The sequence below is a fragment of the Vigna radiata genome, chromosome 7 (genome assembly GCF_000741045.1).
Source record: "Vigna radiata var. radiata cultivar VC1973A chromosome 7, Vradiata_ver6, whole genome shotgun sequence".
NCBI lineage: Eukaryota > Viridiplantae > Streptophyta > Magnoliopsida > Fabales > Fabaceae > Vigna > Vigna radiata.
This window is the reverse complement of record NC_028357.1, coordinates 47,827,546-47,841,033: the sequence shown is the minus strand read 5'-3', so window position 1 is coordinate 47,841,033 and position 13,488 is coordinate 47,827,546. Positions and strand designations below refer to the sequence as shown.

The following is a 13,488-nucleotide window of genomic DNA, read 5'->3' as shown; positions in this document are numbered from 1 at the left end:
ATGATATTTTAACATCAATTTGATACTGCACACGTGTCAAAATATGGTTAGACGATTTCAAATTAAAAAGCTAAGACAAGAAAATATTTGAAAGAGAAAAATCAAAAGTTTCTTTTTTAATTTGAAATTGTCCAACCACATTTTGACACGTGTGCAGTATCAAAATGATGTCAAAAAATTGGTGTCAAAATATCATTATGATTTAAAAATTCAACTTATACTCCTATTGATAATAAATAAAAATGAATTCAACATTTTTTTCATAACGTCTTTATCAAATACGTTGTTTTCTAGAATTTTTCAAAAAATATTTTTAAAATCTGTGGTAAAAAACTGAACTTTTTTAATTTTAAAAAATATATTTTAACTTCTAAAATGATCTATTTCATAGATGAATTGAATGTCCATTAATGAAAAAAATTTAATGGTTGAATTTTTATCAATAGATGATTAAAGATTTAAAGTTTCAATAATTCAAAATCAATAAATAATTTAATTTCATCTGAATCATTTGATGTAAAGTAAAATATATCCATCAGTTTGTAATAAATATGCAGACTTAAATTAATAATGGTTTTAATTCAATGATTATCTAATTATAACTATTCTTTGTACAATTCATTATGTGATAAAAATAGTTAAGGAGAGTTATCAATACAATATTTAGAAAGTTTTCAAAAATATATTTATTTTTTCTCCTAACACAGTTTTCCTTAAATCCGTTAAATCAAGAGTGACTGTAACTTTGAATTTTTGACACAATGAGAACAGAACATTATATTAACCATAGTTTACAATATTATTGTAGTTATTCATACTAAATAAAATGCAGTGAAGATAAATGATTTTGAAAAACAAAAAATGTAGATAATATTATTTTAAGAAATATTAAAAGAAAAAAAAAATAAAAAAGGGAAACGAAAGAGGACAGCACCATCACATGCTAACATCAGACCCTAATCTCCTTTTACTTACATCCCACGTGTACACTCTCCCGTTCACACTAATTCCGGTTGCCAGTCAAATATACGCGTACGCTGGGACCCACCGCTGCTCCTCTTTCGCAGTAAATGTTATCGCAATCCACTGTGAGAAGGAAAACCGCCACGTGTCGGTCAGTCCCTAGGTGGGAAACCTCTCCCAGCCAACCTGTTCTCCAAATTCCCTACCCCATCTCAACCCAACCAAATCAAACTCCATTCACACACCCAATTTTTTTTTTTATGTATATTTTATTTAAAGAAAACCCCCTTATTAATTATTAATCTTTATTGAAAATTGGAATATGACATAATTAAATAATTGGAGATTAATTCTTTAATGATACTTCAGTTTCTTTCCATTGATATATATAAATCTGATGATGAAATAAAACTCCTGGTCAAAAGCTTACAAGACATGGTCTGTAAGTAAACGTTTTAGGTTTAAAAAAATAATATTTTTGAATTAAGTATTAATTGTGGTAAAAAGATTGACTAAAACGTTAGAGATGAGTGTGTGAGAGCATTGGACAGTCAGAATAAAAAAAGGCTAAAAAAGAAAAAATAAAAAAAATAAAGGGGGAAGATTGTTTAGGGGTTTTTGAGAAATATTGTTAAGCAAAAAGGGAGAGAGAAAGGAAGGGGAAAATGAGGAATATGTGCAAAGGTTTTTGTTGATATATAGCACCTACGATAGATTAAAAGCAATGGAGGAGAAGAGAGAGAAAGAAGCGAACTCAAAGTCATCATCCACCATGGCAAATTCTGTGGCATTTTCCGACGAGATTCCCAACATGACCATGACCATGTCCTTCCCTTTCTCCCCTGCTTTCTCCACCATCTTCGACATCATGCCACCTCTTCCTCCACCACCATCTTCATCCTTGCCTCACGATCCAAAAGCTTCAAACTTTCCCTTCATGGACTTGCTGGCTGTCCCTGATTATACCCCTTCCTTATTCGACTGGCCCCAAAACACCGCCGTCACCTCACCACCACCGCCACCAGCCCCCACCCAAATCACCCACGCGCTTCCCTCCCCGGCCAGCTCCAATGTCCCCGACGGCTCCGAGGTCCTCAACACTCCTCCGTCTCCCAACTACTCCTCGATTTCCTCCTCCTCGAATGAGGCCGCAGCGGCCGCCGCCAACAAAGCAACTGGAAATGAAGACGAAGCGGAGGAGGATGAAACGGCAACAGATGCAGCAGGAAAAGGAGAAGACCAAGATCAAGACAAGTCTAAGAATCAGTGAGTAATGATGGTGATGAAAGTAATATTAATAATAATAGCGATGAACGAAAATGATTTAGTTTCTCAATTTTAATCTGTTTCATAAAAAAATAATGGAATTAATTCTCTGTCACTGAATGTGCTTGTGTGAAATAATAAAAAGTAATAATAAGATTAAACGAGGATAGAGTTTGTTACAGTTGCAAAGACAGACAGGGTTGCTGAGTGCTGAGAATTGACGGAGTTTCGTCTGTGTATGTTCATTGAACTTAAAATGGGTTTTCGTTATACTGTCATTTCTTTCCTATCTCATCTTCTTCAGATTTTGATTTGTTGTGTTTGTTTGTTATATAAATAAACACGAGAAAATAAAAGAAAATAAAAGAAAGATGTTGATTATTTGCTTTACTAAATTTCCATGGTTAGGCCGAAGCCGAAAAAGAAGCACCAAAAGAAGCCAAGAGAACCAAGATTTGCGTTCAAAACAAAGAGTGAAGTGGATCACCTCGACGATGGCTATAGGTGGCGCAAGTACGGTCAGAAAGCCGTCAAAAACAGCCCTCATCCCAGGTAACACCAATAATTAATTAATTAATTAATTAATTAACTAATATTGTACATGTAGATTTCATTTATCAAATCTTGATTTAAGTAACATTGATTTGTTCTTCTCCTCTAGAATTATTTTGTTCTCTCGTTTTATTATGTATGCGCTGCTTTGGATTGCGACTTTATAATTAAAATATTTCTTGCGGTGCACGCAAAATAATCAACAACAGGAGCTACTATCGTTGCACCACCGCGGCATGCGGCGTGAAGAAGCGCGTGGAGCGTTCCTCGGAGGACCCTACGGTGGTGGTGACAACCTACGAGGGGCAACATACGCACCCTTGTCCTGCCACTTCACGGGCTAGCCTCGGGTTCTTGCACTCCGAACCAAGTGCGTTCGGACCCACCACCGGACTCTTCATGCTGCAACAACAACAGCACCAACAGTTTCGTCATGACCAAGCACAAGCACAAGCACAAGCTCAAGCTCAAGCTCAAGTAGCAATGTTATACAACTCCACAACCACCAGCACCTCGTCTTCATCATCACCTCTGAATGTTGTTAACTCAGCTACTTGCGTAAACGACTACGTCAATACGTCGTCGTTGAGTGGGTTCCTTCAGAGCCAAGAGAATCTGCGAGGTTTTGCGCTATCTAGGGTGGGAGGTCCTCAGGATTTCTTCAATGGGCTTCTTCAGGACATGGTGCCAACGCAGATGATGAGTGAAGAGAGGGGAGATCGTGTCTAGGTCATCATCATCGTCAGACATGTAGTAGTAGTAGTAGTACTATTTCATCATAGAACTTTTGACATTAATTACTTCATTTTAATTTTAATTATTTGCCTGTATATTAATTATATTATATTAATATCTTGCTACTATGTTATATTATGTATATGTAAGGTTGGTTATCTAGCTAACTAACTGAACATATGATGAAAAGTGAAAACCTCTGTGGCCTCTTGGGATGTTTTGTGTTTAAGAGGTTACCATAGAGAAATCTCACTTCAACTGGCTTGTGCTCATATATATATATGTATGAAACATTTTGGAGGTTCGAGATTTTAGATATATTCTGATTTTGCTATTCAACTTTTTCTTCTTTTCTTCTTTCCTTCTTTATATTATATATATTATAACTAGAAATGTATATTCGATAATGAGGTATTTTGAATTGGCATGGCTTTTTTTGTTTTTATTTTTTATTATTAGGTTGGTGGCAGTGATTATTATCCTGTGGTGGGAAGTGATTTTTGGCGGTGGAAAAGGGGGAAGGGTTTTAGGGTTAGGGTTTTTCCTTAATTTGTTGAATTAGAGACATGTGATGAAATGGTTTAGGAAGGCAGTGAGATACTTATGGGAGAGAGACTTTATGTGGGAAAGGGAAAGGCAAGAATGTAAGTTAAGAAGCAATGGAGCAGGGAAGTGTACCTATGATGAGGGAAATTTAAGAAAGAAAGATGAAAACTATGTATGAGTTGACAGGATGCATGAGATGAGGTATGGAAAAAGTTGCAACATTATTACTCTAGCAGTACCCTTTAGCTTTTTGTGTATGATGGCTTTTCTCATCATCTTCCCCTATAAGCTATATACAAAGATGGGCTTCAGCCATTCAATGATGATGTGTGTTTCCTGGGAGGGAAATGGCTAGAGCATGGATTGTTTCTTCTTCATATACCAAAACATGGATGATGTGAGATATTGGTGTGGACAAAAGCATTACACACATATATATTGTTCTACCATAGTTTACAAGTTTTCTAATACTATAACAACCCACTAACCCTATCCCTGCTTCCAAATCATCTACTTACCATTACATCAATTCAAACATTACACTTTAATTACTTTCTATCACCTACTAACACACATAAATTTTAAGTTCTTAGATTAATTATTTATTTGAAGAAGAATAATCTGAGGAGTTTCTCCCATTTTAGATTAACAAAAGTTCATATAATTGTTGTTAGAGTTAGTTTTTTATGTGGTTCTGATATCTGTCACAGCTTTTATCTTATTGGAATCATATAATTAATTAATTATCTTCTTTGTGAAATAAATATGTTGTAGTGTAATCAATTTATGCTGGCTTATCTAATTCTCTGTACTGTTTCAAATTCCAATTCATTAAATGGCGAGTTAAATTCCAGTGATATTCAATGTTTGAAAAAATTATTTATATTGAACTGATCGAAATTCTTTCCCAAAAAGAAAGAAAGACAAGAATATTTTTTGTGGAGGCTGGGGATAGCAATGTGCTAATTGTTTGTAACCGTCCAGTTATGATGAAGGAAAAAGATAAATCATACAACAAGATTCTTTACAAACACTGCATGAACTGGTGTATCAAGATTTTATTAAAAAACACATTAATTCCATCTCTCCACCATGTATGACCAATAATGTATAAGATTTTAATCGGTAAAATCACCATATTATATATTTTCATCTAAATATTTTTAGTAATTGATCTGGAAAGAAGCCATGATTCAGTCAAGTTCATGCATGTTAGTTTAGGTTGTTGAAGTTTTTAAGTTTTATCTTTTGTAATGACTGCTTTAGGTTTTTTAATCTTCACTTCTTGATCATACCTAAAATTAAGGGTTATAATTTGTGACACTCTTGGTTTTTTTTTTTTTTATTATTTTCTTTCAGGTTTAAAGTGAATTTAATATAATGATGATTTTAAATATTTTTCCAAAAGTGTGAGAATATTTTAGATTGATCTGCTCTATAAGCTCTTGCATAAACTAGAAGTACTTTGCAGGTATATATACTCGAAACTTGTTAGTAAAATATTCTCTCACTCTGTTCCTTTGATTCATACTAAAAATTTATTTGACAGGAATACCTTAATTAAAACATGACAAAGATAGATACAGTGGGAGCTGAAAAAGAAATTAAGGTTTGGTGGAAGTCTAACATGTGAATGGTTTTGAAATATTACAGTTGAAACTACCGTTTCTTTTGATCTATTCCAGGTTACATTTTAAGGTTTCTACTTTCTAGAACCATGTCATGTTTGCAACTATATATTGTTGATTGAAAAATCATTGCAATCTAATTAAAACCATTGTTTTTTAATAGGCATGCAAGTGGTAGTATGGACAAAATAGCAGATAAGAAAGAAGAAAATAAAAAATAAAAAAAGCACTTTAAAGAAAATGTATACAGAAATTCCATTTTTCCACGATGTCGTTGGTGAATGAATATTCTCTGATTGAAGCAATGAAGAAAAATATTTTTGTGATATAAATGAAAAGTTTATGTTATGGAATTGCAAAAGGGTATCTACTCGTAATCCAAGTGTTGCAGTGGGAATTAATTTGATGCTATATGGAAATCGAATCAATGAAGTGAAAAGAGGTTTAGTCATTTGCATCCAACCCATATGATTCGTTGCAAGCATCTCAATCAATTGAATCCAAACTCAGTACAATCTTTACAATAACATCAACACTAGACTACATTTTCCATGAAAACTGTGTTCTCACATCTTCATCATACCCTCATACTGCTATGTATATGTTCATCAAAATCAAACAGAATCAGATCCTTAGAGCTGATTTGAACCATTTTTTAGAAATGGGAATAACGATACCAACAAGAAATCCAAATGAACAAACTTTTTTGGATTTATATTTTAGTTAAATTAACGGGTATATTTGGTTAGCTTATCATAATCCATGAACACCCATTAAGATAAGTTTCAAAATTGGGTGATTTACTCACCCTATAATAATTTCTTTATTCCTTTCTTGTTTTGCAAGTTTAGGAATATGTCGGACAAAAGAAATGTGTGTTAAAAATGTGGCAACCGAGGAGTTAACTTCTTCATGGAAAACTCTTATACTTTGGAAGCCTCATTGTCACTTTATCTATTTATGATTCCAAAAAATAAATAATTAAAAAAATTAAAAAAATTCCCCAAACAAGGGAGGATGGATAACCATCAGTTCCGAGCAAGAGATTAGACAAAAAGGTTGATGATTCTGAATCATTTGAATATTTTGGTGCCAATCTCCCATTGGTAGTTCGAATTATATATATTAGGTTAGAAATCATAAATTGTAATAAGCATATTAACAATGATTTATGTATTGAAGACAGATAAAAATTTTTCTTGTATTAAATTCTAAATTAAATAAATAGATGTTTTGGGAAAGAAGAAAAAAAGCTCAAAATGGATGTTTATAGTATTTTTTTTGGTTAAAACCATCTAGGCGTTCCTATTTTCGTAAGATATTTTCAATTTGGTCCTCTTCTTTTAAATCTTTCCAATTGAGTCTTTATAAGTGTTAATTTCAAACAAATTAGTCCTTGCCGTTAAAAATCGTTAATGGTGTTAAAATTGTATAGAGGTGGGTAGATGACGTGGTTAAAATTCTCCTTTTAAGGTGTTAAAATTGTGCAGAGGTGTTTAAATTGTTCCCGTTCTCCTCTGCACAAATTTAACACCTCTGCACAATTTTAACACTTCAAAAGGAGAATTTTAACCACGTCATCTACTCACCTCTGCACAATTTTAACACAGTTAACAATTTTTAACGGTATGAGCTAATTTGTTTCAAATTAACAATTATAAGGACTCAATTGGGAAGGTTTAAAAAAAGTGGACCAAATTGGAAATACCTTACAAAAATAGGAACACCTAAATGGTTTTAACCTATTTTTTTTTTACAGAAACTATGGGCTATGGGCTATTATTCTTTGCTGACACTGTTTTTATACATTGTAAAAGCGCTTCACCTAATATATACATTTAACTTTCACTTAATCAAACTCTTCAATAAGAACTCCGCAATTGAGAATTCGAGCAGTTAACATAATTTCTAATGTATTTTTAGATGTGTTTGTAATGGGTAACTGAATGATAAGACAGACTTTTTTTTTGCTCACCAATGACGTAATGTAAGTTTTTTTAGTTCAATATGCATACTTGATGATGAAGAATATAGAATTTATATAGCATTATATAATTTGTTTATAATATAATTAATATCATAAGTGTTAAAAAACATTTTATCATAAATATATAATACTAATGAAATCTAGGACTATATAAGAAATTAACATTGTTCAACACAATTTTAAAGTAATAAATTAATGGGTATTCATTCTTATATGATATTTTATTTTGTCATTTTTATTTAATATGAAATTTAAATTCACATTTAGATTTTCAACAACTTTAATTAGTTCGTATTTTATACTTGTTTATGAAGTTGGTATTTAAAATTACTTTCATAAGTAAAAAGATACGGAGAAAAGATTAGTAATATAACATAATTTAAAAAAAAAATTATATAAAGAGTTTATAAAAAATGTATAGAGATACTTGGCCTATAGCGAAATCTAGTACACCAAGGTTGAAATGTGAAAGTAGTTGGGAGATAGAATGAAAGTTGTAGTGAAGTAGAGGTTGGTTTCATGTTATTGTATATTGAAAGTAATTATACCAAGAGGAGATGGTAAAATGGCTAAGAATGGTTAAATGTGGAAAAATACAACACTAAAATTGAAGTCTTCAAAATGGCTGTAGAAAATTCTTCCTCCCTCAAAAGGTAGCTTTTGTTCAGAGATTAATAATGGATAGAATTCAAATAAAAAAGAATATATAAAGCTTGAAATAATTTGTTAGTACACAAATTCAAGCTTGAAATACTTGTGGTATTGACTCATTTGCAAGATAATGGATGTTTAATGATGATATATTATTGTGTATCTAATATAGGGATTTAGTTGTAGTTTATGTTAATATGTTATATGTGATCTCTCTATCTTTCGTCTTGCATAAATTATGCAGAGAATTCTTTTTAATGTTTTTACCAAGTTTGAAATAGACAGTGTTGTTTTAATAGATTAAATATCCTTTTAATAAATGGTTTTCACATATTTAGGTTTCTAAGGAAAATGTTTAATATATATTAACATATATTTTGATCAATAACTTTATTTAAACCTTTTACTTACATATGGAATTTCTTGTCAGTGTAATAACTGAAAACACATTTAAATTAAAATCACTTAAAGATTCTTCTTTTAGTAATTTAAGTGGGTCAAAACCACAAATAAATACCTATTAAAATCACTCAAATTAATTTTTCCAACAACTATAAAATCTATAATTAAGGACATTTTTGTAATCAATTGTTTAATAATTAGTTTGATAAGAAAACAAAGAAATTTATGCAATTTTGGTTTAATAAAACTCAACTGACATACATAAGAATTTGTTTGAATTATTTTCTTAAGCAAAGAAACTATAGAAATTCTGTTTAAGAATCCTATCATTTTTTCATATCAAGCTGTATGGATAAAAAATACTGGAGATATACATTGAAGACAAATAGAAAATCAAGTCCTATACAAGCTACAATAATCATCTTGGAAAATTTATATAAAGAGCTGAAGAAGAAGAACAATACAAAAGTATATACAATAGTCTTATCAAACTTACAAAAATTTTAGTGTCCTTTTTGGGAGAAGAGATAACCTTTTTATCTTTTTATTTTTAGTGAAACCTCTTGAATTGTTTAATTAAGCAAGAATCCTCATAACCTGAATTAGATAAATCAATAAAAATATATTGTATTATTTATTTTTCTTGTTCCTAAAAGTCTTTGCAAAAATAATCTTGGCTCTTTTTAAACTCCATTCTTCTATTTTAGAGTAAGTCAAACAATTTGGAATAAGTAATGACCTATCTTAAGTTTAATTCTTGGTTGCGGTGCAAATCAATGATGCAAAGTTTTAGAGTCTTATTTTATTATTCAATTAGTGTGTTGCTTAATATCAATCTATCAAATTTGAAGGTCAAGAGAATATCATACCATTAAAAGACAAAGATAATATTATGGAGGGAAATATATTAACGGCTTAATACCTCCAGACTTTGGGATTTAGGGATTTTGGGATTTTGGGGTATTAAAAAATCAGAGTTGATTGTGGATCCAGACTTTCCAGAAGATATTTTCTTCCCCCCAGAACAACAGTCTCCAGTTGGTATTGATCTGGGAGAATTGTTCCCAAACCCCTCACCACTCGATGGTTGTTTTGGAAATGAAAGCTCCAATGCGCAAATTCCATTTCTAGATACTGATGATGAAGATGAGTTCGTAAATTCAATATGGGTTGATGATGAAGAGCTTGTCATCAATGAAGAAAGAAGACATTGTTTTGTCAATCGTTCCACCCAACCAAAGTCATTGAGAAGGGTATACAATGCAAGCAGTGGCACATATGCTGAAGTTGTCTCTAATCTGGTAAAGATAAATTGCTCAAATTCTAAACAGTGTATCTTTTTTTGTTTATGACAGATTGTGCGTTAAAAGGAAAGTATCATTCAAGATGATTTCTGGGCAGTAGAGACATCCTCTTGTGACTCAACTGCAGATGAACATATTGAAATTTCTAGTTCTTCCTCCACTCGTGCAAGATTGGAAAACCGGTGTAATCCAAGACCAGACAACTTCNTATTACAAAAAACTGTTGCAGGAAGACCACAAACCCAGAAGAAGGTTTCAAACAATGCAGTATCCCATGTAGAGGTGAGAAAACCAAGCAGCTGTGTTGGAAAAATTAAAATTTGTTTCTTATCCAAGTTGGAAGATGCTTCATTCACCTCGTCTTCTCCAACAATGAAATGCGTCAATGTCTCTGGCTTCCTCTCGCAAGCACTTCAAGAAATCCCCAAACTCAATTTCTCGAACCCCTAATTCTCAATTATCAGTTGCTCTGATTTTTTAATACCCCTAAATCCCTAAATTACTAAATCCCAATTGCCACGTAAAATAAAAAATAACACCTCAACACATTCTCATTCCAACACTTAACGCCGTTTGCTAAGACTTAACGGATGGAATGTAATGTGTTCATATTTGCAAAATTTGTGACTAAATTGAGACTGTTGCAAAATAGAGGACCAAAATGAGATTAGTTGACAAATTAGAGGACCAATTGAGGTATTAAGCCTATATTAACAAAAAAAAAAAATGAATGATAGTTCTCTTATATAAACTTTGGAAAATGGGTTGTGGAAGGGTGTGTAAGGGCACTGACGAAGACGGTGAGTGATCATTGATGCAAGAGGCACGAACAAGGAGCGACTCCTAGCAGACTGGTTTTCAATGGAAGGGGCACATGGAAGAATCAAACATACACCGAAATGAGAAGAATTTAAAAACTGTATATATATGAAATTATACAGTTGAACTATAACTTAAAAGAATTAATTTGGCTACTCGTATCAACAAATGCATTTGCTTTTCGGTAGTCTAACCTATAAACTTCATAGTTAAGTAATTTAGGGATGGGTGTTACATTATGCTTCTACAAGATTAATGATGATTATAAACTTTTATTAATATTACTTTGCTCTACTTTTATTTAATTTGGTTTCTTTTGTTCATTTATTTCTTTAATTATTTTGTTTAATTAAATATCATATTTTGTTTTGTTGATTTAATTTAGTCTTTTTCATTATATTTGTATAAAGAATGTTTATGTCGTTTTTGTATTTTTAGTATTTTTTTTTATATTTTAAGACTGTGTCATATCATCTGGCAACATCAATATTATATGGCACGCTATGTGATAATATTAGTATTATATGTCCATGTTAGAGTGTCTTGTATTTAATTTAATTTTTTTATTTATTTTTTAACTCTTTTTTAAAATAGAGCAATATCATCCTGTCTAAAATGAAACAAAATTAGTAAGCCAATTACAACTTTTGAATTTATTTATATATTTATGTTAAATTAATTTTTTAGAATTTATATATCAAATCTCTTCACTTAAATATTAAAATAAATTTTATATTTTAACTTAAACATTAAATTAAATTTTATACTTTAACTTAAATTTAAAAATATACCTATTTTAAACATATATATTTTTTAAAAAAGATTTGATCAAAATGTTATGTCCATCTAATCTGTTCTAACAATCAAGTTGACTATTGACTATAAGAAAATTCTCGCCGAGAAAAACAAAATGTTCAAAATGTAAATTTAACTTGATATGTCTACTTAAATCAATTTTATAACTTTGATAATATTTGTAATAATATAACAGTTTTTGTAATTTATTTATATTTATTGGTAAATAAATTGAATTCAACTATATTTTGGAAAAGAAGAAGAATGACGGTTTTAAAAAAATATTGATACTGAATTGAGTTAAAAAGTTGAGTATAAGTAGAAAACATAAATTTAAATTTTTTTAATCTTAAACATAGAAACAAGTTGTTCTACTGTTATATATAGAAGCACTATCATCTTGATGGATGGATGCAACTAACATATATAAGTAGAAAACATATCATATCATATAAGCTAGAGTAATCTTGAAAGCATTGGGTAATAATATGTCAATCTAACATTATAATACGATATTTATTACAGTATATATTTAAATATTTTTAAAATAAAAGCATGTTATGGTAAGTTGAACCAGATGAGGGTCCAAATAGTAAGTTATATAAAGGATTACCTTCATCATCCTTATACATATAAATTGGTTACTTAAATCATATTAACTTAAACGTTAGTTTTTCTTTTCAAATACAAATATTTACTTGTAAGGGATTGAATAATATGTAAAAAAAATTAGAATATTTTTTATTGACATTTTTTAAAAAATGATTAAAATAACTATCAATCCACATTATATGAGTTTTTTTTTTCTTTAAATGTAAAGTGATTCAATAGACATGTTACTTACAAAAGACTTAATATATATATATATATATATATATATATATATATATATATATATATATATATATATATATATATATATATATATATAATTTTCCTAGTCTTTAGTTTTGTATTCTTTTTTTAAACATTTCTTTTATATCTATTCTAATTGTTTAACTTCTTTTATATATGCAAAATTCACTCACATCTTCAAAGTATTTTTTTTTTTATCACAATATCTATGAAGTTATGTTCAAAAGGTGAATTATCAATTAAAGTGAATCTAATAAATTTTAGGTCTGACTTTTGATTATTTTCATCTTTTTTTAATACATTTTTTTCTTATTTAATTTTTTCACATAAAAATGTTTGATTGTGAATTTGAAGTGTTTAGTCATATAAGCCATTTATTTATTAGATCTTTAATTTTTGTTTCTTTTAAAGAAATCTTATTTTACTTAAAACAATTGTTATTATCTCTCAACAATTTAATTAATTCAATATCTGAAAATTTCTGTTATATCTCTAAGGTACTTTCTATTTTATCATATATTTAATTATATTTTTTTATGCAATTTTGTTTAATGGTGTATCAAATGAAGTTACAATTTGGTTATTTTTACTTTTTTTTAATGTTTTAATGTTTTTATATACTTTTTATTATGCAAAATCCTACTTTAATAATTGTTTTTATAATAATTTTTATTTTCTGACTCATTTTTGTAAGCGTAATTTTATTATGAAAAAATATTTCATTTACTATAATATAATAATAGTAAGAATAATTTTATCATGAAAAGATATTTTATTTATTATAATATAATAATTATTGTTATTGTGATGAATATTATTTATAATAATGTAATATAAATTAATATTAAAAAAATGAAAAATTTGTGTCTAAATTTACTTTATTATTATTATTTTATTCTTTTTATATGTTGGATTTTATTTCTGTAATGTTGTATTATAATATTTATTGTTGGTGTATAAAATTAAATTTTAAATAAATGAAGTA

The 13,488-nt window shown here is 29.5% G+C and overlaps 1 protein-coding gene across 1 annotated transcript; it reads left to right on the top strand.

The window, feature by feature from the left end:
- The first annotated feature begins 1,537 nt into the window (after positions 1-1,537).
- Positions 1,538-3,834, top strand: LOC106767002 (probable WRKY transcription factor 23). The gene is made up of 3 exons (XM_014651810.2): positions 1,538-2,229; positions 2,638-2,781; positions 2,991-3,834. The coding sequence occupies exons 1-3, from the start codon at positions 1,688-1,690 to the stop codon at positions 3,508-3,510; spliced, it is 1,206 nt and encodes a 401-aa protein (XP_014507296.1). The 5' UTR covers positions 1,538-1,687; the 3' UTR covers positions 3,511-3,834.
- Positions 3,835-13,488: the final 9,654 nt, after the last annotated feature.